Below are 25,977 nucleotides of genomic sequence, written 5' to 3'. Positions count from 1 at the left end.
TGAGAAAAGAAAAGAAAGCATCTACTTACCCTCATAGTGAATAGGTTAGAAGTTGAGCCCTCTTTATGGAACAGGAAGGAATGGGGTAAAGTGATGTTGATAACATATTCTGATATAAACTACCTCCTATCACTTTTTAATGTAAAATGAACATTTATTATGAACCCCAAAGAGCAAACACTATGAGTAATCATTTTGGGTAGTTGCTGTTTACTTTATCTTTTTTTTTTTTTTTTTCCTAAGAATTTCCTTCTCCTTTTATTCTGCCTATTTTCTCCAGGCCCATTAGAAAATGTGGGAAGAAAATCCATCATTAGTTTTCCTCAACTCCAAATCCTTTAGTGTCTGGGGTTTTGAGCTACAGTCTATTAAAAAAAAAAAAAAAAAACAAACTCTAAGAGAGGATCAGAGGCTGTTGATAATGAACTAGGTCAGAATGTGAATCTTTACTTTCCCCCTCTGGTCAATGTTGTCAATTTTAATTGGTGACAACTTGGGTTTAGTCCACATTTTTTTTCTGAGACACTAAAAAAAATGCCCTGAAGGCAGTAACTACTCCAGTTCCAGAAAAAGTTAAATCAGAGAGTAGCAGGTATTTTCTCCCTCACATTCTTCCTCTCAGCTCTCTCCACTACACACACAAACAGGGGATGGAGGATTGGGAGGGAGAGAAGTGGGGGGGGGCACCCTCTGCCACAGCATTACTGCAGCAGAGATGGAAGTGTGGTCATGATCTAACCCCTTGCTCAGAATATCAGCCAACTGCATTGCCAGACTTAGCACACTGGCAAACTGCTCTGAGTTCATAGTCAAAATCAGCCCCTATCTTATGGGGGCTCAGGCCAGATGGGAATGCAGAGGTCTAGAGAAGAGGTGATTATGCACAAGAATCATGTGACAGAACTTTCCCCAAAATGGACTTATTTAGGAGAAATATTTTGGTGGTTATAGGACGTTTCCCCTGCTTTCTGGAGAATTCCCATCACTTTAAACATTTACATATAGATGCATGAATAAATATGGATTTCAATAAATGAGTCCAGTGTACGTAATTTCATTAAATCATCCTATTTATTACAAATGGAAGAATTTAGTGACACAATATGAACATTTTGGAAACTCAAACAGTCATGTAGACAAATGTTGGATGGAAGCCGGAGCCCATATGCTGCTGTCCATAGCGAGAATAAGAAGACTTAGGTTTGCTGGTGATCGTTGGATGATTTTACAATGCAGAAGTAGATGGCATGCCTGGCTGTGGGCAGGAGTGCATCAAGAGCTGGCTAGGCTCTGTGGGGCTGTGCTTTCTGCCTTTGATTTGAAGTTCACCTAACATTTTTAAGAGATAACAGCATATCAGAAAGAGAGACTTTGGTTTTAGTAGGCTAAGATTAGAGCACTTTGAAGTTAGTTGCTTCCAATGTCACAGTGCACACACACACACACACACACACACAGCTCGCACGTACACTCGTACACTCAAAACTCGGACTGTCGACTCCGCGGCTCCTCCAGTCACTGGAAAAGGCGAGCTAGTGAGCACTCTCCGGACCACTGCGCCCACCCCGGCTCCGGCACGCGCCCAAGGCACCTCTAGTCCGTTTCCCCAGCGCAGCCGCTTCGACCGGGTGTTCCCGAAAATAAACTGGGGAGGGAGGGTAGAGACAGCTCCTGAAAACACTCGGGCCACACACGCAGCGACCTACAGCTCTTCCTCAACGTCGGAGTGGAGACAACGCCTGCAGCGCCTTGCGCCTGTGCTGCCCAAGAAGAGCCCACCTGCGGGTCCGCGCTTCATCGGCGCAGAAAGTGGGGCTTGTCGCTGTCCTCTTCCAGCTGTGCTCTGGGCTCTGAGCGCCCTTACCGCAGCTGCTTAGAAGTTCAACCCTCGGCTCTGTCGCCGACCCCTCACGCCTTGGGAGTGTTTCCCAGCGATGCAGAGAGCGGACGCGCGGCACCTGGACATAGCCATGTCTGGGATGCGCATCCTGCTCTACCTGTGGCTGGGCTGCTTCAGCGTGAGCCTGGTGCAGGGAGAGAGACAGAAGCACCATTTGCCCGAGCTCCACAAAGCTGTGCCAGGAGTCCTCTCGGCAGGTAGTGGCCCCGGCCCAGAGCTGCAGCCTCGTGACAAGGTGTCGGAGCATATGCTCCGGCTCTATGACAGGTACAGCGACAGTGGCAGAGTCCAGGCGGCACGGATGCCAGGCTCCCGAGAACGAGGCTCGCAGCCCCTGCGCCCTCAGCCCCTGCGCGAAGGCAACACAGTTCGCAGCTTTCGTGCGGGAGCAGCAGGTGAGTGCGCTCGGGGAGTCCCTTCCTGCTGTGTGGCTCGGCGGTTTCTCCCAGGACCCCCCACATTCCTTGTCAGCCCTTGGCTTGGTGGTGCTACCAAGGGACCTTTCTCCGCCCTTCGCATTTGCCCTTTGGGTCCCTCAGTCCCGTCACACTCCTCATTTCTCCAGCTGCGGTCCAGATGAGCCCAGTTTCAGAGTCCCAAGTGAGCGGGAAAAGTAGAGAGAAGAGCTTAGAGCAATGCGGGTGGGGGTGGACTACACTTTATGCTCAGCGGAGCCCTCCTGCTCTAGGGTGCGTGGAGTACTTCTACCGGACCTTACCCCGCTGATTCCTAAATTGGTCAGCCATAATTCCCTGGGACTAGGCTCGACTCGTGTTTACCCAGAAGCAGATGCCATTTTATACCAGCCCAAGGGGTCCCAGGGAGAAAACACCCTTGAACTAGATGCCTTCTCCTCGCCTTTTAGGTAGTGGCTTCTCCAGGTCTTGCACCGGCTCTTAACTCACGCCCTCTGTGTTATTATATTTGCCACTTTCTACTTGATAGTCCCTTGGTAACAAACACCCAAACAAAACCAGGTGCTTGAGTGTTTAGATTATTTAAAACCCATCTGGGCAAATAGGGGTTGTACCATCCACCCTGGGAGGAGTTGGGGGTTGGGGAGTGGAGCAGCACTGGATCCTAAATACCTCTTTGAATCTGCCCACGAAAATCTGCTCATCCCATTTTTCAACACAGATCACTGCGGACTGAAATTCATGGCTTAACAAGGTTTCTTCGCTTAGCCCCTGCGGTGAAGCAAATAACTTACATGCTAACAGCCTCCCTCCCTGTGCTAATGGCTTGAAGGAAAGTTTCCAGACCCTGTTTATATGCTTTGAGAATGAACTAGGCTTTTTCCTTCACTACATTCATGGTAAAGAGAACGGGATTGCAAAGCTGTTTTAGTGAAAACCATCAAAAAAAAAAAAAAAAAAAAAAAAAAAAAAAAAAAGCCAAGAATCTTCAAGAAAGGAGGTTATGCCTCACTGCTCAATCAATTCTGTCGGAGCCACTAGTGAAACATTTCCCCAAACTTTGATATGTAGGACTCCTGGAAAAGAGGAAAACTAACACATCCATAAAGGAAAGTCCTAGGTTGAAACTGTGAATAAACTCTAGGTCTTATAGCATGATGACATTTACAATAAATGTGAATTGTGCTTTGTAATGCAGAAGTCTTTAGATACAGCTTGAGCTGACCAGGTTTTACTTTCTTCTTAGAACCATAAGCATGACCTGTAAGGAGCTGACCACCACTAAGGAAACAGAAACCTGCCCTGCATTATCCACAGCATCCCCCTCCGCTTGAGGAAGCTGTCCTGACAGCCAGCCATGCCAGTGAATGATGGGTTTTACTTTAGTGTATGTCTGGGGGCAGAGCTCAATGAAGGAGCAGTGTGGAAGTAACAAGGATTAGAAGGAAGTTGGGTGGCCAGGCAGGAGGCAATACAGAAGATACTCAAGTAACTTACCTTGATAATTGTTCCTTGGTTATTACCCAGGGAAAAACTGAGACTAGAGAGACAATCAATATTTGTTTTTGTATTGACAAATTTCATTTTTAGTATGAATCTTAAAGTTTGGAGGTGAAATATGAGTTTGTTTCATTCACACGCTGTATAGTTTTTTTGCTTTAGGCTGGGTGAACTATATATAAGAATTTGAATAGCTCAGGCGCCATATACTTTGTGGCTTCAAATCATTCTGTTCATTATAATTTCAGGGTCCCTTATCAGCTTCACTGTGGTCTTTCAGCATCAAATGATAAACTCTGATGCAGATGCCAGACATTCCCTTGAAATGATGAATTGCAGCTTGAAGCATATATACAAGGCTGTGTTGCCCTGATAAGAAGGGTAATCCCTTTAGCATCCTAGAGACTTGTCTTAATGACTTATTCATCATAAGTAGACATTGGTTTTTGTGGAAGCTTAAGTGTCATGTTACCTGGTTGGAGACTCCTGGAGAGGTGGTGCATGTTGGACCCCTTCCAAGAGTGTTTAGTTACTAGCACACTGAAAAGACTTTATTATAAGGCAGTTCTGGCTGTAATGAGGCAGGACTCCAGGAAAGTGCTAAGGTTTTTGTGTGTGTCCCTCTCGCTTCATCCATATGAGCGTTTGCATGACACCCTTTACCCTGTGACCTGTGTTCTGTCTGATGTGGGTGAAAGATGCTGTCTGCATTAATAAATTAGATGTGTTTTTCCAGTTCAAAGTGTTTCACAATATATGGGCTTCTCTGTACCCAAAGATGTTCCAGATTTTAATGGAAAGTCAGGTGGTGTGCTGTGTACACGGAGTGGCTGCTGATCCGGCAGACTTTCCAAGTGCTTATTCAGGCTGAGTTATAGCCTTAGAGACCTATTTGCTCTTTGGAACATACCTGATTAAAATTATTTATTGTTCTAAACCTAGAATATCTTTGGTTGAAATTTAGCTGCTGTGGTCTCCCTCTGATTACTTTCTACTTAAACCATTACTTGATGGTGGGTGGCATCCATCCTAAATACACTTTCTGCTAACCCCTGTTCTCCTCCCTCAACTCAAGGCAGCTTGTGTGCCAAAACCATAAGTTTGGAGCTCTTATAAGCTTTTTTTGTGACGTGTAAGGGTTTACACAAAGAGAGGTTTTATCTTTCCCTTTGTAAAAGGTGATTTACAAAATTATTGATGACTGAGACATTTGGCCTGATAAAACACATCATCTTGAAAGAAGACAGAAGGATATTAAATTAACCTTTGTTTTAATCTTGACTTAAGTTTTTCCTTGGCTACCACAGGATAAAAGAATGATATTTTACATGAGGTTTTCTTCTATAGTGATCCTTCAAGATAATTTATGTCCCTCACTTTCTTATTATTCCCATAGTAACTTAATTTCATTTTTCTTAGTCATAAATGTAACCTCTTCAGGAAAACCAATTAAAGCACACATGTTCTTATTAGGATACTATCACTATCTGTGATATACAAGTACAAAAAGTCTACATTTCATTGGTTATGCATTATCTTTTTAAAAAAACCTCACATATTTTATGAATAAAAGAGAACAATATTGAAGTAGACCAGATTCACAAATGAATAATCTCCTTCAATGAGGAAAGGAAGATGCTTTCCTATTAGGAACCAAAAACTTTAAAAATGAAAAATCATGATTTTGACATGTTTCTGGGTGCAAGGTGAAAATATAAGACTTTGGAAAGATAGTATATGATAAAATGATCATCACTTCAATAGGAGCTGTTCTGTAAAATACGTGGACCAGGGACAAAGCATCAAATTTTTAATGGTAAAGGACTATAATTACTTTATCAAAATATACTTACCTTGAAATGCCCAGGCACTTAGAAATGAGACTTGAAACTAAAGAGTACTTTATCTGATGTTTTTATTTAAAGACAATAGTACAAGTGGAGGAGTTGGATGTGCAGCTGCTTTGAATTACACACCACTTTGAATACATGATAGTCTTTAATGAAGATTTTACTGTAATAGGCAAGACAGCTTTATAATCTCTGACATTTAAAAATCCAAGTTAATTCAAATTTAACTTTGTAGTACTGTTAGACACACTTGGAGAAACCAAGAGACCATGAAGGTCAATGAAAAAAAAAAAAAAAACCCCTAAGCAGATAATTCATGCAAGCAAATAATTTGCTCAAAATTTGTACGTTAAAATAAATGCAAAATTAAAAGTATTAAGAAGTTTATATACATTTCACCTAAGCAATAGAAGTTCACAAGTAATTGAATGAGTTCAGATTTTGCAATAATCAAATAGGCACATAAATGTCAAGACTACTTGTAAGTATTTTCATTGTAGAATTTGTGTTTGGAAGAGTCATTGAAGAAGTAAGTCCATCCCCTTCAATGGAAGCACAAATGGACATCATGATATATTTGCTAGACAATTTCCAAACATACTAAGCTCATCTCAAAATCTATTATTTCTATTGGTCTGATCTAAATTTCTAAGAGAAAATTTCACAAAAGAGATCTCTAGAAGATCTTAACAGGTGCTACATAACTTTGAATTCCATGGTCAAGTTGGAAAAAGGGATGTTTTCTTTGTTGTGGGATCTTTAGATGCAAATAAGCCTCCTTAAGAGTGGCACACTTTCTTATTTCCCATTCAACACCTATCTCATGAGACTTATGTATATTGCTAGTTTTTGAACTTGGGTAAAATTGCCATTGTACCATCTTCCTGCTTTTATGTTGTAAATTTCTCTGCATGTCATTTTAGAGTCTCTCTGTCACCAAATTCTATTTTTCCTGTTTCTTTATGAATTTTCCTTTATTGTCTTCTTCTTCATGATTAGTACCTATTGTTTCACAGCAGGTATTATGCTTTAAAACAAAAGCTATTTTATATGCAGAAAATACATTTGGAGATTATACATATTTTTTAATATTTTACCATCATTAATACCTTCATGAAAGACACATTTACTCAAGACATCTATCAAATCCATTATAAAATCCCCTGAATTAGCTGTATTTAATGATACAATAAAATCATACCTACCAAAATCCTCACAAAACTTGTTGAGCAACTTGGCATATACGTTCTATTAACTAGTCAGGATTTTTGTGCTGCAATATAAGAGAGAAATATTTAGCAACCAATAAAATTACTATTCACATGTTAGTAGTAGCTATGTCTTGGCATATGGCATATAAAGCCACAGATAAGTGCCCTGGTAACACAAACTTTCAGTGGTGATATTTTTAAAGGCAAGGATTTCTCTTTATCTAAAACATCTGCATGTAGATCATAAAGTGAAATGACCATGGTGTGTTTACTGACTTCTTCAATGATCTTCCTTTAAGATTCATCTTCTTTTGTTAACAGAAGCACAGTAAATGCCTTGATTATATTTGGGAACACTATAAATGAAAGTGTTTGGGCAAAATTATCCCACTTTACTAAATAAGGTACTGTCAAATATACCTTCTATGTAATAATTATATCCAGTAACTTTAGAAATGCAAGGTTCTTTATCCAACACTTTCATTGTATAATTAAAGCAGCTGAGGTCCAACACACTCTTATTTACTTTTCCTTTAATTTTTAAAAATTTAATTGCATGAAATTCATCCTAAAGACTGGATTGAGTGTGATTGTTACAGGTAGGTATAGGCTAAGACGAATAGTTTTCAAGTAGAAAAAAGATCATTAGAGGTTTATTTTTCTGTTACCTAAGGCTAAGCATTGTGAGATTTAAATCCCAATCTTAGCTGAACTGCTGATTGATAAAGTCCTTGAATATTTGCATTATCAGCTTCTTCATCTATCAAGTGGGTTAAATCACACCTACTGTGTCTATTGCATAGAAAAATGGTGAAAACCCATTTGAAAAAGTACATAGAAAGATACATTAAAAGTTTAGAAACCCTAAATAAGGCAGGTATTTTTCATATTCTTAATATTTTGAGAGACTAACTCCCTCTAGCTTCCCACAAAGTCTTAAACACATCTCTAATGTTGATTCTGTGTTTGTTTGCAGTGATAATGTAAACATGAAGAGGTGGTAGTCATTTTGTAAAACAATCTATGATTTTCCAAACCTACCTTCAACAAGTTACTATGTCTTTCCTGACCCCAGGGGCTGAGTGGGGTAGGGTTACACTGTTTTGTGGAGATTTCTTGAAATTAGTTAGTGTCATAGTATGATCCCTGGATCAGCAGCATAAAAAATCACCTCGAATCTTGTTTGAAATTCTCCAACCCACACTAAAATTCAGAGTCAACTCTGGAGTAGAGCTTAGAAATCTGTGTTTTAACATGCCAGCAGAGTGATTCTGATCCACATTTGAAAAACATTGCTCTAAGCTTCTGTCCCTAGAGTTTTGAGTACTTTGTATCATAACCAATACTTGAAATCTAGGATTGATTAGTGTGCTATTCCTGTTTTCATCTGGCCTTTAGTGGGCATCTCCATGGACAAATGGTTTGTTAACTTACATAATGGTAAGCTTTCTTTTGCTTTGCAAGGTATATTGCTATCTTTATGACAGTTCTTGCCCTGGAGAAGGCTTCAAAGTATGTTAATCAAGACTGCTTGCCCTTACTCACAGCTGCAGAGTCTGTGACCTAATAGATTTGCTAGAAGAGTGATGTGAGTTGGGGCCTCCAAAGAAAGTCCTTGGAGGCCAGGAAGTCTATCTCATTTCATGGTTGTATTCTGAGGACCTGGCACCTCTGACCTACAGTTTAAACTCAGTTGTGTTGAATTCAGTGTTCAAGAGATGAAATAAGAAGAGATAGTAGAGAGGCTGTCAGTTCAGGCAAAATGTCCTTTAAAAACAAACTTGCCTTAAAAGAATTTCCCATGAGGCATATTATCATTTATATATTAAATGATGATGGTATTAAACTTCATATACAACTGTTCAAATAATGCTTCATCTCTAATGAACTGAAGGAAACAACCCAAGAAAGGTTTTTGCCAACTTAGGGAACTTGAACCTATTTGAAAGTTTTTTTCCACTCTGGTGTTAAGAAGGCAACACTTTTGAATCTGGTAAGTTTGCACAGTTGTTCATTCAACAAACAGACATACACACCTATTTCAGGATGTGCATGCTCCAGACTGTGTGAAGTACTAGGAGTTCAAAGATTATAGGACTCCAGTCTGCCCTCCAAGAGCTCACAGTCTAGGAATGCCCCAGGCAGAGGCTAAGAGCAGATAAACTGATTAATGAGCATTTGACTATTCTAGAAAAACATACATTATATCATCTTTGGCCAGGTTTTTACTTTGGACATAGAAAGTGGTTGTTTTGAGTTCTCATAAAACTCAGACATTTTGATTCAGACTCTGCAAAAAAAAAAAAAAAATTGTGACCTTCCATCTTGTCTCCTCCTGAAAGTGGATGGTAGCAGAGAGAAACTGCAGTCTTGGCTAAGAAATCCAGAGCAATATTCAGTCAGTGGCTGTGGGTATAGGGTATATGTAACCTCGTCCTAGGCATGCCTGGCAGTTCTAGCAGCTAAACTTGGACAAAGGAGTTGGGGTGGGGGGGTGGTAAGGAATTGTTCTTAGCTACATATTTTCTGTATGACTAAAATGTTTTCCCTGCTTCCTGGGGATTTAACTAATCATCAAGATTCATTAATCTATTTGCTTTAAAATCAGACTTTTACATAGAAAGCTTTCCATTGTATGTTCTAATTCCCTTTGAATTCATTCTGTGTGGGCCAGCACGAAGGTGAACTTCCCCTCACCACTCCCTGGACACCGCCTTAGCTACTCTTGGAGAGAAGCTGAACTGTTGCATAGCATGGCCAGCCCTGAGTCCTCAGGACAAATCCCAGCTGCCCAAGCTGATCCTAACCCTCATCAGGTGCAGGTGCTCTGTTTTCAGATAAAAACAGAAATAAATCTTCTACCTTTATTTAACAAACTCCTTACATAAATCTACATAGGTAGAAGATGACCTGGGTTCCTCTCTGAAATCAATGGTAACCAGCTGACTAACTTCTGTGGTTTTTCATTTTCACATTTCTGTAATGCGTAGTTTGAACTAAATCTGCTTATTCATAAAAGAAGCATTTACTGAATATTGTTCAAGGGTTAGGACCTATGCTAGGGACTGAAGTGCCGGGGACCAGCCCAAGCAGCAGAGTCCAGGGGTCCTCATCTTTGAACTGTTTTTATGGTTTTAGAAAGAAGCAACATGGTATTAAAATAATAGAGGCAGGGTCCTAATCAAGGGAGTAGATTGTCAAGACCACCCTGCCTCTGGAGGTGGTGCCTTCGGTTCACCTTAAAAAACAAATCCGGATTATCAAATTGGAAAGGGTTAGGAAAAGGCATTCCACAGAGAAGCAGCAGGTGCAGAGATCCAACAAGCAAGAGAGAATGTGGCTTGTTTAGAAACTCACCTGACTTTCAATTCTCAGGTATTATGACTCTGAAAATTCAGGACGTAAGATTATAATGACAGTGGCAAACCTTAACTAGATTGCAGTAGATATCCTCCCAGAAAGAAAATTGGCCTTGTTCTAGTGCCAACAAACAGTAAGAAAATAGCACCACTTATTGGTAGCTATATTTTGGCATCACAAATATTTCTTGGGGAAGATCTGCGAACACCCCCTTGTTAATGCAAGGAAGCTGAGCGGTTCTGAATCTCACCTTCCACACCGCATTCTACCATAGGGGATTCCTCCTGTAATAGTCTGGACTTTTTCCCAGTCTCACCAAGTTGAGTCAAACAATCAAAACTCATGATTTACATTGGCCTGGATGTGGCCTCCTTTCAACTGTAACTTTTGGTTTATTCTCCTCTTTGACACTAGAGAGATCACTGAAAACCCTGATCCCTCTGCAGCCCCTCCAATAATTGGCAATAATTCTTACGTTTTTGCTAAACCATTCTCCTCCTCCTGGTCACTTATTCTTGTTTATTCAACTCAAACTTAGGGGTTTCTAGACCCTTAAACATCGTGGTTACTTCCCTAGTTGTTTTTGACGTATGTAAACTAGTTAAGATGAGAACACCCAGAACTGGGCACGCTGCTCTAGATATATTTAGATTGGTATAGCATATAATTAGTATTTCTTGTATTCAAATACTATCCACAGCCTAAAAGTAATACATAAACTACTTGTGTTTATATCATCTTTTTAAATATTATTATTATCCATTTTTTATTAATCAGAAAATGTACCTGATTTTTCATTCAGTCATTCCAAATAAATATCTGAATACTTCAAATGAATAGAAAAAGATGAACATTAAGGCATTTTCCTTCTCTGTTCTTTAAACTTAGTTATTGGTGTGCATAGATAAATCTGGGCAGTAATTGATGGGAGAAGAGAGAGAACTCTAATGCAAAATTACCATTATTAAGTACAGGAAGATGCTTGTTTGAAAAGCTAGATTAATATAAAAATCTAAAAAAATGTAAAATGCATGAATGTTATTACCATGTGTCTCTATAGCAGGGAGGCATTTACCCCATTCTTAATTATTTCTGGTACCCAGCTTGCTGAATTCCATGCACCTGTCTTAGTGCCATATTTGTCCATTGTAAATGCACACTAAATGGTTGCTTTGAGGGAAGAGCATTGACTTCTACAGAAATTAAATAACCTCAGATCAGAGAAGACAAAAAGTAAGTACGGATCAGAGAAGGAATGATTTATAGAAGAGTGGCTACTTCAAGTTTATTTTTAAAAGAAGAGAGAGGAGAGCAGGAATTTAGAACAGGCAGAGAGAGAACTTTCCTCTGGCTGGGTAGAAATAAGTGCAAAGACATCAAGTGCTGGGCGTAACTTAACATCTTTGGTTAGAAGCTAGATGTGAATTGGCCATTTCTTGTCTGAACTTGGCAGGTTTAGATGTTTGCTAGGATTTCAATAACTAGGTTAATTTGAAGTATTCTTATAATTTCTATTTAAAACATGCCAATAGTCCTCATGGAAAAGCTTCCAGATCCTGAGCTGCTGTAACAACAGCTGTAACACTGCTGTAACGTGTTCCTTCCTTCCTTCCCCTCCCCAATATTCCCTTCTGCCTTCATCTTTAAAGTCTGGTTCAAAGGTCACCTTTTCCCCATGTGTCCCTCTGTCCCCTATCTGGACAAAGTTAATTGCTTCCTTTTCTGTTCCAAGATCATTAACACCTTGGACAGCTAGTGTTAAAGTGGTAGAACTACCTATACATTGCTCACGTATCCTCTCCCCGACCACGGTGTGTGAATAGAAGCATCTGTTTGTGCAGCCCTATGACCTAGTCGGAGCTCTAGCACCTGATGGGTGTTCAATTCATGTTGGTTAAAGTAAACCATTTATTTTGCTTTGGTCTCTCATTCATTGCTGGTTGTATTATGTTTATGTGTGTAATACACAAATAATACAGTGGAAACTATGTACATAATCTCTGTGATATAAGGCCCATTTAGCTCTAGAAAAGAGTAGTTTGTTGGTCTTAGACTTTCGATTGCAGATTGAAATGATTAACTGCAGCTGGAGGGAAAATTTTAAAGTAATCACCAAGATTATCTTTATCTAATATGTCCTTCATAAAAAAGAATGTTGCATTTCAAGAAAGGAAGCTTTTGCCCAATTTACTTTTTTATTTGCTTATTTATGTTGAGCAAAATCCTCATTCTTTACTGCATTTGGAAATAAAACCTTTTCAAAATTTCCTTTTGGGCCATATGACTGTAAAACCAGTGGTTATTCTAGACCACCACCATCCAGTAGAGATTTAATATGAGCCACAAATGTGAACCACATGTATAATTTAAAAATTTTAGTAGCTACATTTGAAAATGCAAAATGTAACTAAAGCAATTAATTTTAATAATGTATTACATTTAACCCCAAATTCTCAAATATTATCATTTCAATACATACTCAATATAAAATATATTTCTGTAATGTCCATTTATTTTTGGAGCAAGTCTTTGAAATTCAGTGTGTATTTTATATGTGTACAGCATGTTTCACTTTGAACTGATGTGGCCTGTCACTATCATACTGGACAGTGCAGTTCTAGTTAGCTAGCATTTAGGGAGTCTTTCCCAGGTGCATTTTACCTACATTCATTCAATTAACCCTCATGACAACTCTGCAGTTGATACTACTGGTCTCATTTTACAGAGGAGCAATCGGGGATTTTGTTTAGGTAATTTGTCTAATAATCCCTATTGGGTGTAGTGGACCTGGGACTGGGTCACAGGCCTTAAACTTCAAAATCATACCCTGAATTAGAATGAGAGTGGTGGCACCAGGTGGTGTGACAGATTCTGAGACTTTTTATGAGAAGATGTTAAAGATTAGACCCAGTGGTGGAGGCTTACCAGCAGCAGGTCACAAGGTGATGGGAAACTTGTTTGAAAGAAGGAAATATTTTGAAGTAAAATGTGGGGGAAAGGAGCAGGATTAATTTACCCAGTGACACCCTGCCACCCCTGTCCCTCAGAGTTCATTCACTGCCAGTCTGTTTGGCAGTCATTCTATTGCCACATACTTAGAACAGAGTGACTCCTCTTCCTCCATTTTAAACTTCCATCTGCTACACAAAGTATGAGTAAAAGTATATATTATGGTAACTGGGATGAATTAAGGTCAGAGTCTCTGAACAACCCTGATGCCATGGCTTTGTTATAAAGGTCTGCAAAATATTATCCTGGTGTCATGGATTATACAAATGTGCACAAATGGCAGTTTCCTCCTTTTGCTTCACACAATGTTAAAAATGAATAAAATGTGTTTCCCATTGCACTTCCCCTGTGCTTGGGGACTCAGTGAACTCATTTTAAGTTTCCACTCTTTATAAAAATGTTTTGTTTTTACAGAAACATGTTTTTGATCAAGAACATAATTTCATGATTGCGTGTGTTTCTGAAACAAGTATGTATATGGAACAAGTGCATGAAGGAAAGCCTGGACTTTGGTGACCAATCCCAGGACTGGACATTCTTTAACCTCAGCCTTACCAGTAACTTGTTAGAAGGAGCCATGTTCTGCCCTTGAAAATCATTCTCCTTCCTCTCACTGTCTTTTGTTTCTGGATTTGAAGAACTAGAAGTACAATCAAACAATTTCAATCTTTTTTGTTAAGCTATCTAGCAATATAACTTTTAAATTTAAGGACTGTTCAAGTTCAGACAAAGTGTACCAGAAAATTTTTAAAAAGCACTTTGAATGGTTTCTCATTTTTGGATATATTTTCTGAATATTGAGATATTTCACCCTGCATATTCAACCCATATCCTGCACCCTATAATTTGTGAGGCAGGTAGGAGATAAAGTGCCCATAATACTGTGAATCCTGGCATTAATTACACTGACAATTTATATTTAAGAAACACTTAACTAGAGCCTTTATGAAATGCTTTACAGTTATTTAATTCTGATGACATGGAAGTAGAAATTATCTCCATTTAATGAATGAGAACATTAGCTCCCCCTGTTAATTAAGTGACTGAACCAGTACTTAAGTCAAGGTGAGTCTAATTCTAAACCCTGTGCTTATCACCATTAGGCCATGTGTGCCTCATATAGGAGGCTGTTAGAATATTTTGCCAAATTTATAAGTTCAGATCTTGGTCATCTCTAGAATGCTCTGCCCCACCCCATCCCCCACACTAAGTTTACTGCTGTTATAATTTTCACACATTTATGATGCTTCAGTAAAGGAAAGAGCAAGTCATAAAACTGGCTAATCTTTACTTTAAACTTTTTTCTGGCTTTTAAAATTACTCCTGTTTACTCTCACTCCCACCAGAATCCTCAAAAGGAAAGGGGTTGCATAATTTTTTTGGTTTATATTTTCTTTTTTAAAAACAAATTGAGGTAAAATTCACAAAAGAGGAAATTAACTATTTAAGAAATCAATAAAGTGGCAATTGATACCTTCAAAATGTTGTGCAAACACTAACTCCATCTAGTTCCAAAATATCTCTATGATTTCAAACTTCTTAAGGAGTTTCTCCTTAGTCAGCCCTTGCTCCAGCCCCTGGCAAACACCTACCACTTTAGTCTCTATGGACTTAACTATTCTGGATATATCATGAAAATGAAATGAAACAACTTGTGACCTTTAGCATGTGGTTTCTTTCATTTAGCATTATATGTTTCAAGGTCCATTTACATTGACATGTATTGGTATTTGTTCTCTTTCATGACAGTAATATTGTATCTTTTATATATGCCACACTTTGTTTATCCATTCATCCACTGATGATCTCTTGAGCAGTACCCACCTTTTAGCTATTGTGAATAGTGCTGCTATAATCAGATACTCATTTGAGTCCCTATCTTCAATTTTGGGGGCATATGTCTAGGAGTAATTGCTGGAGCATATGGAAATTCTATGTTAAATTTTGGGAAAACTATCAAATTGTGTTCCATAGCGACTAAACCATTTTGCCTCCCTACTGACAAGGTGAAAGAGTTGCAATTTCTCCACATCCTCACTAACTTTCTGGTGTTTGGGGTTTGATTTGTTGTAGTCATACTAGTATGTGTCAACCAGTACATCATTGTGCTTTTGATTTCTATTTCCTTAATGACTAATGTTTTTGAGTATCCTTTTATCTGCCTGTTGGCCATTAGTGTATCTTCTTTGGAGATGTGTCTATTCAAGTCCTTTGCTCATGTTTTGTGGGTTTATTATGGCATTATAAGGCATTATAACCGTTGTTGAGTTATAGCTGTCATTTATGTACTGTGTTCTGGATACTAGATTTATCAGATATACGGTTAACATTCTGAAGATTGTCTTCTCACTTGCTTATGTCACTTGATGCACAGGTTATTAATTTTGATGAATTTCCATTTATCTGATTTATAAATATATTTTATTGATATGTCTATTTTTTCTTTTGTTGTTTGCACTTTGAGTGTCATATCTAATAATTCAATGTCAAATCCAAGATCAGGAAGAATTAGTCCTGTGTTTTCTTTGAAGAATTTTATGGCTTTTAGCTCATATATTTAGGGCTCTGATTTATTTTGAATTAATTTTTTCACATGATTGAGGTCTTATTATGTTTACTCTCTCTCTCTCTCTCTCTCTCTTTTTTTTTTTTTTTTTTTTCCTAGGAGACCTTAAAAGCAAGGGACTACATATTTTTAATCTGACTTCTCTAACCAAATCTGAAAACATTTTGTTTGCCACACTGTATTTCTATATTGGAGAGCTAGTAAACATCAGCTGGAATTGTCCAGTGCCCCAGGGCTGCTCACATCATGCTCAGAGGAAACACATACAGATAGAACTCTATGCATGGAGCCTCAAAGCTAACCTAAACCAAAGCCAACTCCTGGGTCATCTGTCAGTAGATATAGCCAAACCTCATCGAGACATCATGTCCTGGCTATCTAAAGATATCACTCAGCTCTTGAAGAAGGCCAAGGAAAATGAGGACTTCCTAATAGGATTTAACATGACCTCCAAAGCACAACTACTGCCAAAAAGGATGGTACCTTTTCTGGAGCCTTATATCTTGGTGTATGCCAATGATGTTGCCATTTCAGAACCAGAAAGTGTGGTATCAAGCTTACAGGGACATTGGAATTTCCCCACTGGAGCTGTCCCCAAACTGGATAGTCACATCAGAGCTGCCCTTTCTATGGAACGAAGGAAGAAGCGCTCTACAGGTATCTTGTTGCCTCTGCAGAACAATGAGCTTCCTGGGGCAGAGTATCAGTACCAGGAGGAGGGAGTATGGGAAGAGAGGAAGCCCTACAAAACCCTTCAGACTCAGCCTCCTGAGAAGAGTAAGAACAAAAAGAAACAGAGAAAAGGACCTCACCAAAAGAGCCAGACACTTCAGTTTGATGAACAGACCTTGAAGAAGGCAAGAAGAAAGCAATGGGTTGAACCTCGAAATTGTGCCAAGAGATACCTTAAAGTGGACTTTGCTGATATTGGCTGGAGTGAATGGATTATCTCCCCCAAGTCTTTTGATGCTTATTATTGCTCTGGAGCCTGCCAGTTCCCCATGCCAAAGGTAGCCATTGTTTTAGCCCTGTTCTTTCTTCTTTTTTTCCACAGAGTAGAAAGGCACACTAAGTTGAATGTGCATGAGCGTTAGTGTGTGTTTTCATTTACTGAATCCATCTGGACCTTTAGGTAATAGGTACCTATGTAACAGGTAATATGGTTATGCATGGTTTTTCTTTAATGGTGTTAAAGTAATATGAGGTCAACAGTGGTATGAGAAATATGAAAAAATGTACCCGTAAAAATGTCTTTTGTGTTGGTTCCAAACATGGTGCATAGTCAACTAGTTATGCATCTATACCTATTTATGATAAGCAAACCCCAGGTGGTAGAAGCTGATTTTTGAGGAATATTCAGGGAATGCATGGAGACCATGGAAGCAAAAGGACAGGCTAATGGGATTGATGCCCTGATGCAGAACATTTTTTTGATAAGTAATGACTCATGAAAAGAGTTGTCCCCATAGAGGTTAGGATCAGGGTTTGGCTAGGTAAACTGGCCTCATTAAATCTTCCAGATGTTTATTTCATTTGCTTCTCTGCTAAATGTCAAAAAGGAAGGCAAAATAGAATATGATGACTTCGTAAACTTCTTCCAAGACCTATTTTAACCTCTCAGAAATTACCTGACTCTTCCAAACTCAATCAGGGCTGTGTTTTATCATATCACTACTCAGTATCATGGCAAATATATTTTCAGAAGTCTCTCCAACGCCCACCTCTTTTTGCACAGCAAGTCTGAGTGAAAGTTCTCTTTTAACGTAGAGTATAAATATTGAACTAGAGTGGTGCCCTCCAAGCTCAGTTAAGTTTGTTGCCATGCTTTCATTCTTGTCTTGAAACAGTTTGATTCTCTCTTAAACGATGAGAAGTGACTCAAGGAATAGAATTCAGAGGAAGAAGTATGTTCATTTTTTTCAAAGCTTGAATCAATTATCAATTTTTGTTATAGTTTAATAATGAGGGCAGAAGCCCCTTTACCTCAAAGAGTGACTTATTTTTGCATGTAAGTCTTTATGGTAGCATTTTTACGTTTCTAGTCCTGTGATCGTTGGGTACCACACACATAAAAACAAAAGGGCTGACTGACATTCTGTTTTTCATGTTACGATGTCTCAGCTTTTCACATTTTCCAAGACCTAATCTTTCCCAAGGATATTGAATGATACTGAGTTTTGTAAACCCAACACAAAGTAAATATTATCTATACTTACAGTGATAAAAAGAGCCTTATATTCTCTAAAGATTCATAAAGTACATTTCACTGATCAGACAGAACTCATTCACCAGGGATGACATTCGGAAACACAGCAAAGATGATACAAGGCCACAGGCAGGGAAGACTCTATCATACACTGTGGCTTGTGGCTTGTGACTTGTCTCCAGAGATGAGAATGGATTCCTCTATTGATAAATTCAGGATGACTGATTTTAGGTGGGCTGGGGGTTTTCTAAATAATCTTTCTCATTCTCATAAGCTGTAATTTCATTTGGGTGACCCAGAAAAGAAGCTTCCCTCTTCCCTCCTGACAGGTTCTAGAAAGCCATACTAATGTGGAGATGTTCTGTTAGTTTGCTTTCATCCCCTAACTGGATAAGTGGTTTAGTCTCCAGGCTTCCACCATGGTTCCTCACTGACTGTCTCTCCTGTTGGTGCCACTTGCTTTGACTCTTCATAAAACTGCTATTGCTCTGGAAGAACTTCACCATGTTCCTCAGTGATCTAAAGAATTATAATTTAAAAGCTAATAAGGGATAAGTTAAGAAAAGAAACAAATTTAAGGAGAGAAGTATGGCAATATAGCAGAATAATTAAATACACATGCTTGATCATCCAGGCCTTCTTAAACCTTAATGTGCCTACAAACTGCCTGGTATTTGTTAATATGTGTGCCCTGGTCCAGTGAGTTTGGGGATAGAGCCCATGACTCTGCACATCTAACACGCTTCAAGGTGATACTAATACTGCTGATTCCCCCAAATTGTACTTGGAGGAGTGACATTGATTATCAAATGCTTTTGGTTTGAATCTTGATTCTACCATTTACCAACTATGGTTCTTTGGATAAGTTACTCAAACTCTCTCCTTGTTAGTTTATCATCTTTGAAATGGGTAAAAATAGTTATAAGAACCAGTTGCAGTGGCACACGCCTATAATCCCAGCAGCTTGGGAGACTGAGGCAGGAGGATTGCGGGTTAAAAGTCAGCCTCAGCAAAAGGGAGGTGCTAAGCAACTCAGTGAGACTCTGTCTCTAAATAAAATACAAAGTAGAGCTGGGGATGTGGCCCAGTGGTCTAGTGCCCCTGAGTTCAATCCACAGTAACCCCTCCAATAGAATAATAACACTTCATAACAAAACAAGGGGAAAATGAAATAGTAGAGCAACTTGCATGCAGTAGGTGCTCAATAAATATTTGTTATTGACGTTATTATTAATGGCCCTTGCAGAGTCTGAGGAGAATAGGAAATTAAGTGTGAGCAGCTGGAAAAAGACTAGATAGGGAAAGGGAGCAAGAAAATAAAAGTTGTAAAGCAAGAAAAAGTTTTGTGTTTCTAGTTCATTTTCAAATATCACAAGGTTGAAAATAGGATTCTCCCTGCGGGTTTAACAGCCTGTGAGCTCTTCCAGTGAGGTTCCTTTGGAGAGTAGTAGAATGAGGAGAGCATCCATTGCAGCAATTGGACTCATCAAAATATTTGTCCAAACTTGGCGTGGCATCAGAGCTCTAGGGAGACATAACAGGGATAAGTGTGGAGCTTTCCTTCTGAGCTTGAGATTTCCTCCTGCCAAGTGGAGAGTGGAAGTTTGGCTGTTACAAAGAGTCCTCAATCTCTCGTCACCTTGTATGGATCTGCTTAACTTTTAAAGCTTTCCAGTGGTTCCCTTTAAGTCTTCCAGGGGTACAGTAACCAAGGGATGGGAAACATGAAGCTGAAAGAGGAGGCAAGGGGTGAGCATGCCCTTGTCAGCACAGTGTCTAATATGGCAACCAGAGTGAACTACTTAAATAGCAAAGCTTCCTGACCAGCAGAACAAAATGAGGAGCTGTAACTAGGTCAGCATGACACGTGCAGTAATCGAGGCACCAGAGAATCTTTAGACATTAGATATTCATTTTGACCCAAAGAAAAGTTCTCCCAGGCCAGACTGCTCAGCTGCCCTTCTTTTCAGGCCTCCTGAGCAAAAACCGTCTCTATATGGCGGGTCTCTTCATCTGCTAAAGTCGACAACCTGCTCTATAATTCAGAACAGCTGTGCTCTGCCTTTCCCAAATTCCAGGCTTTGCCCTTTCACTGATTCCAATTAGATAGTTTCTGGGCCCTCACACCCATGTGGGCTGGTCTGGAAGAGTATAGAGCAAAACCTCATGGCCCAGGTCAGGAATGAAGGCTCGTAGCCGATAACATACTCTCCCCTGCTAATGTATTTGTAATCATATTCAACTTGAGGACATCACACACAGCTGGGCAGGTGCAGCCCTGACCACTGTAGATTTCATTCGCAGACAGGGCAATTTGGATTTTTCAGATTTCTAGCCCTTACAGTCAATCTGTTCTCCCAGGGAGAGATTCTTGGAATTCTGCCATGAGATGAAAAATACCCACATAGCCAAGGCTGAGTTCTTTGCCTCCCTCACCACCTTAGCCGAGATGGAAAACAGAAATTTCAAATGAAAATGATTGAGCCATTGTTGTTGACAGAGAGCCAAGAAACCAACAAGGATTAAAGGAATGAAGTTACTTTTGCAAGGAATTATGCCAAACAACTAGGAATAGCAAAGAGAGAATTAGGCAGCAAATAATCCAAATACTTTGCACCAAATATCCTATATAAAGAAATTCACATTAATTAGTTCAAAACCATACATCCTCAGTGAATTTCCTGAATTTTCCAATTCTAATCTCTGGTCATGAAGATGAGCACTATAAACATTGAATTATGATGTACTGAGTTTCCTTAGCAAAAAGTTATCTGAACTGATGTTGAAGACATGCTTCACCCTCATTTAAAAGAGAGACTGGTGAGGGAAAGAGCACAGGTTTGCATTTATGACTGAAATATTTCTTAAGCTCAGTAAAGAGAGTCATGAGAAACACAGTTTGAACTAAGAAACAAAAACTGTGCACTGGAAACATGCTTCACACCAGAAAATTGCAACATGGATCATTTGTGCATGACATAATTATTCCTGGTAAGGGCAGCTTGATCAGAAGATTCCATAGTGAGAAAAAAGGGGAAACTCCCTAGTAATCTGAGAGGTTCCTGATAAGAAAACACTAACCCACCATCAATGGCTTGTGCTGAATTCCAGTGAGCTCACTAGAGACTACTCATATACTCACAGTTTCTGACTCCATCATTTCTGAGTTGGAGTTTAAGGGGGGAAATAGGATAGGAATTTTCCTGGGAAACACCCATGAATATTTTCTGTATCTCTGGTAGGTCATTTGCACAGAACCTTTCATTTAAAAAAATATATATATATTTTTAGTTGTAGGTGGACATAATACCTTTATTTTATTTATTTTTTATGTGGTGCTGAGGATCAAACCCAGTGCCTCCCATGTGCTAGGCAAGCGCTCTACCACTGAGCCATGACCCCAGCCCAGAACCTTTCATTTTTGTTGTGGGATTCCCCACCCCCACAAAAATAGGTAAAGTGGAGGGTATGCTGTTCCCTCTAAGTATTTCATCTATTTACCAAATATTTCTTCAGCGTCCAGAGTATACAGTGTTGTAGGCACTGAGGACAGCAATGTGCAGCAGTATTTATTGCCCAAAGGCTAATTAATTAGATCAACTTTGTATGAAATGTAAATATTGTGAGTGGTTAGACATTAACAATAATAGAATTATGTTAGAAAATCTGGTTTTAAAAGTCTTATGGGGGTTCATGGATGATTGAGTCTTCAGAATAACTTTAAATCAATAGAGAAAATTGTATGGCTGTAAAAGTTCTTTTTAGAAATTACTGATACTGCTAAGATAACAAGTAAAGCCTCTTGACATCTCGGGTTCAATGCTGGTTACAATTTGGGTGAGGCTCACATATTTTATTGATGATGCAGGGCACCCAACATGCAGAGTAGAACAGCTTGGACTTTTTTTTTTTTTTTTTCCCCACTTAAGGGGTGAAACTAGGCTTTGCAATCAGTCAAAGCTCATTAATTGAAACTTGACTACTCTTTTAAACTTATAGTTGGAGTCTCTAGGAAGAAAGAGTAAAAGCAGTTGCCTGTCATTAAGACCAATATTTTAATTATTTGTATTTATTCCAAATAAGTTGAAGTCAAATGTATGGATTTTTTTTTTTTTTACATTGAAATTGAAAGGTGCGATGACACAAAGCAAATTTTCCCTGTTTCTGCCACAAGGAATTATTTTTATTTCCCCACAATATGCCAATTTTCAGTATTATTTTCTTCACCTTTGACTTTTATGTAGCCTTAAATTTTTAACTTGTCTGAGTTTCCCATGTTAGAGTTAGGAGTTTGAATTTAAAATCCCAATTCACTGGGGCAGAGGTTCCTCTGAGCGGTGAGAAATATGGCTCAAAATCTTGAAATTATACAGTGAGAATTTTGGTTTAAATCCTATTCCTGCCTTGATGGTTAGCAAATTACCAGAAGTCTCTCTGCTCCTTCCTCCCCCGTGTGTGTGTGTGTGTGTGTGTGTGTGTGTGTGTGTGTGTGTGTTGCTGGGAATCAAACCCAGGGCCTCACACATGCTAGGCAAGCATGCTACCACTGAGCTACATTCCTAGTGCCCAAATTTCTGTTTTTAAATATGATTGAAACAAAACTAGTTTCACCAACCCAAAGGAGACCATGGGGAGAAGTGCTGTTGAAAAGTGTGGCATCACTTATGGAGGTGTGCTAGCCATCCTGGCAGGACCTAACAGTCTGGGTTTGCAAAACTGACTCCTCCCTTTAATGCTTTTAGATAGAGCAGAGCTGTATGGGGCTTTCTAAATAAAACCACGTTTCACATGGATGTTAATGGTCTCATTTGGCGTTTTCCAGGGGAAGAGATTTAACCCAGGCTTCATTGGTCAAATGTCTAACATCCATGGGATAACCTTAGACCTTCTAGTTTATTCCCACAGGACATGGTCCGTTCCTAAGAACACAACTCTACCAAGTCTAAAACTGTGGAGCAACAGTGACCCCCAGTGGCCAATGGTGTGTTCTTTTTTTAACCTCAATTTGCACTTGAATAATTACACTAATGAAATAGTCACCATCCAAATAATCCTCCTGGTAACTATTAAAGAAATCAATGCTCCTCTGTTTTATTTTGACAACAATGCATAAATATCACCATAGCAGTGGCAATAAGGTATCTCTGTTAAATAGAGTTATTTTTTAGGGTTCTTTATGATTAACGCAGGGTCAAGAACAACAACCTCCCCAAATTTTTTTGGTTGCAATCCTGTTGTTGAAAATATCAATGATATATTGATTTTATGGTTGTGGATTAAGTTCTTTGAAGTTAAATAATTCCTGCTGAAAGAACTGGGTTCAAATTCTTACCACTTACAAGCTATTTGACTTTATACAGGTCATTTAAGCTTTTTGAGTCTGCAAAATGTAAGAAATGGGGCTTTTGTTAAAGATTGGAGGTGGTATTTACAAAATGTACATAGCAGGTTCTTAGAAAATGACTATTACTTTGGGATGGTGGGAAACAGAGGTTGGGCTGGTATACAATGATGTCAGGGTTTTACTAAATCATTGAAACAAATTTATTATATAGGGCATTTTGTGTGATGAGGAGCGGAAAAGCCATTCCACCTAACATGTTCTCTCATTTCTTTTTCTAGTCTTTGAAACCATCAAATCATGCTACCATCCAGAGCATAGTGAGAGCTGTAGGGGTTGTTCCTGGGATTCCTGAGCCTTGCTGTGTGCCAGAAAAGATGTCCTCACTCAGCATCTTATTCTTTGATGAAAATAAGAATGTAGTGCTTAAGGTTTATCCTAACATGACAGTAGAGTCTTGTGCTTGCAGATAACCTGGCAAAGAACTCATTTGAATGCTTCATTCAATCATTAGTTTATTTTTATGGACTTTTTTTTTTTTTTTTTTTTTTTTTGCACTGCCAATGCATTTTGTTCCAAAAGATTGTTTTATAGTCAAAAGAGAATAAGCAAATAGACCGAAGATTTCCACCATGCAGAACTGGACTGTATTTGTTTCTGAATGTAACTAAAAGCAAAATTTTAGTAAATGTGGACACCTATTTCTTTCTTTTAAAAAATCACATGAGAAAAATTATCGAACTGTTTTTAGAACTGTTGAAGAACATACTGATTTATTTTTGTAAGGGGCTTAAAAAATAGAATGGAGAAACAACAATAGCTTATCATTTATCTCTACTCATTCTAACAACTTAGGGGAAACAGAGTAATTTCGTATTTTTAAGTAGGCTTGTTGCCTTAGATTTCTGAGAAACCCCACATGTGCTAAATATCCCATCAATGTTAATGTTTATGGTAGAAGTTCTTGGCTTATTTACCCCTATTTTTGATATAAGTCATTGTGTGAGTTGAAGTAAGCCTATGCTGAGTGTATGTGTGTGTGTGTGTGTGTGTGTGTGTATACATATGCCTGGTGCCCGTGTCCTCTACAGGAAGTGTACTTAATATGACTCTGTAACTCAGTCTACACAGTATTCCTTGTTTTTCAGTTTCATTTCTGGCAAGCACCATTTAGTATGAGAACTTTACCAAAATAATAGAACCATTCAAGAGCATATATAGAGTTGCCACTGGACCCTCCATTATATTGGAAATACCACCGTTTTCAGTTCACTGCCTGAAAACGAAAGGGGAGTCAGCAGTCCAGTTTTTAAAAATCCCAGAGGTAATTCCTCTTCACTTCTTTCTTACAAGTATTTTTTTAAATGAATTTAAAAGTCCTTACTGCTAGATGCTGTGGCATGCACTGAGAATCCCAGACACTCAAGAGTGTGGCTAAGGCAGGAAAATGGCAGGCTTGAGGCCAGTCTGGGCAATTTAGTGAGACCTTGTCTCAAAAAAAGAAAAAGAATCCCCCCTGCAAAACACAACAACAACAATTCTTCCTGAGGCCATTTAAATTTTAGTTCGCTTGATAATGCCTTTATTTTCTGTGGAATTGCCCATAGACATTGAAGCTCAAAACTCATGAACAGTGGAACTCTCTTTAAGTGGCCAGTTTGATCACAATCACTGATTGAATATCATTCATTAACCACATCTAGAGCAAGGGCACTTTTCACATATATTAGGGCCTTTGCCTCAGTCATGGAATCTACACTTTAGCAAAGCTCACCAAGTTTATCCACCAGGAAAGGGACTCAAAGGTAGACACTATTTCACTTTTGTTTCATTTTCATTTATCATATAACCTGGTCTTACTTTTTGACCTTGAAAATTGTTTCAAAAATCTTTCACTCACTATTTTGTGCTTGAGAGACAAGAAGCCATTTCAGGCCACAGGTGGTTGTTAGTGTTTTATCCGTGGTTTGTCCTTGTCTTAGTTGAGTCTTACCTGTTGATTAGAAATAACTAGGATATTGCAGAGACCGTGCAGGATTACTAGACATGGCATTTTGCTGTGTCTCTGTCTTTAGCTATCTATGGTGGTTCAGTCATCTAATAAGTATTTACTGAGCAACTATTTTGTGGAAGATACAAGTTAACTGTGTGTCTTGTGTCCTTCCTGGTAAAATGAGGAGACTGATCGCTTGAGCTGGAAGCCCTTTTGGCACTGAAAGTTTGGGTTTTTAATATAAACTATTTTATACGCATCTTTCTTGAAGGGACTAGAGTGATAGATGGGAAAAAACTACAAGTTACCTCTGTACATCAGCCAGATGCAGGAAAATCCCACACTTCAGTGTTGGCAAACCAGTGTGTCATTCTCTGTAGTCTAAGTGGTATTTTATTGGAAACCTATTAAGAGGTTATGGCCATGAAAAGAAGCTCTTTGCCACTTTAGAAACATACAAAAGTTGGTGTGGGTGTCTGTTAACCCTGAATGAGACATACTAGGTCTACAAAATGAATTAAGTTGTTGTCCCTAAGTTATCCTGTTTCCTCTAGTTCACTTTTTTGTTGTTGTTCTGGTACCATGAAGTTAAAGATTCAAACCAAGATGTGGGATGGAATTCCTT

The 25,977-nt window shown here is 38.9% G+C and overlaps 1 protein-coding gene across 1 annotated transcript; it reads left to right on the top strand.

The window, feature by feature from the left end:
- The first annotated feature begins 1,437 nt into the window (after nt 1-1,437).
- LOC306670094 (bone morphogenetic protein 3-like) lies at nt 1,438-25,042 on the top strand. The gene is made up of 3 exons (XM_079154547.1): nt 1,438-2,295; nt 15,912-16,822; nt 23,641-25,042. Exons 1-3 carry the CDS (start codon nt 1,935-1,937, stop codon nt 23,830-23,832), a joined length of 1,464 nt encoding a protein of 487 aa, XP_079010673.1. The 5' UTR covers nt 1,438-1,934; the 3' UTR covers nt 23,833-25,042.
- Nucleotides 25,043-25,977: the final 935 nt, after the last annotated feature.

This window comes from Sciurus vulgaris (assembly GCF_902686455.1).
Source record: "Sciurus vulgaris genome assembly, chromosome: 9".
Taxonomy (NCBI): domain Eukaryota; kingdom Metazoa; phylum Chordata; class Mammalia; order Rodentia; family Sciuridae; genus Sciurus; species Sciurus vulgaris.
This window is presented reverse-complemented; position numbering and strand designations above follow the sequence as displayed.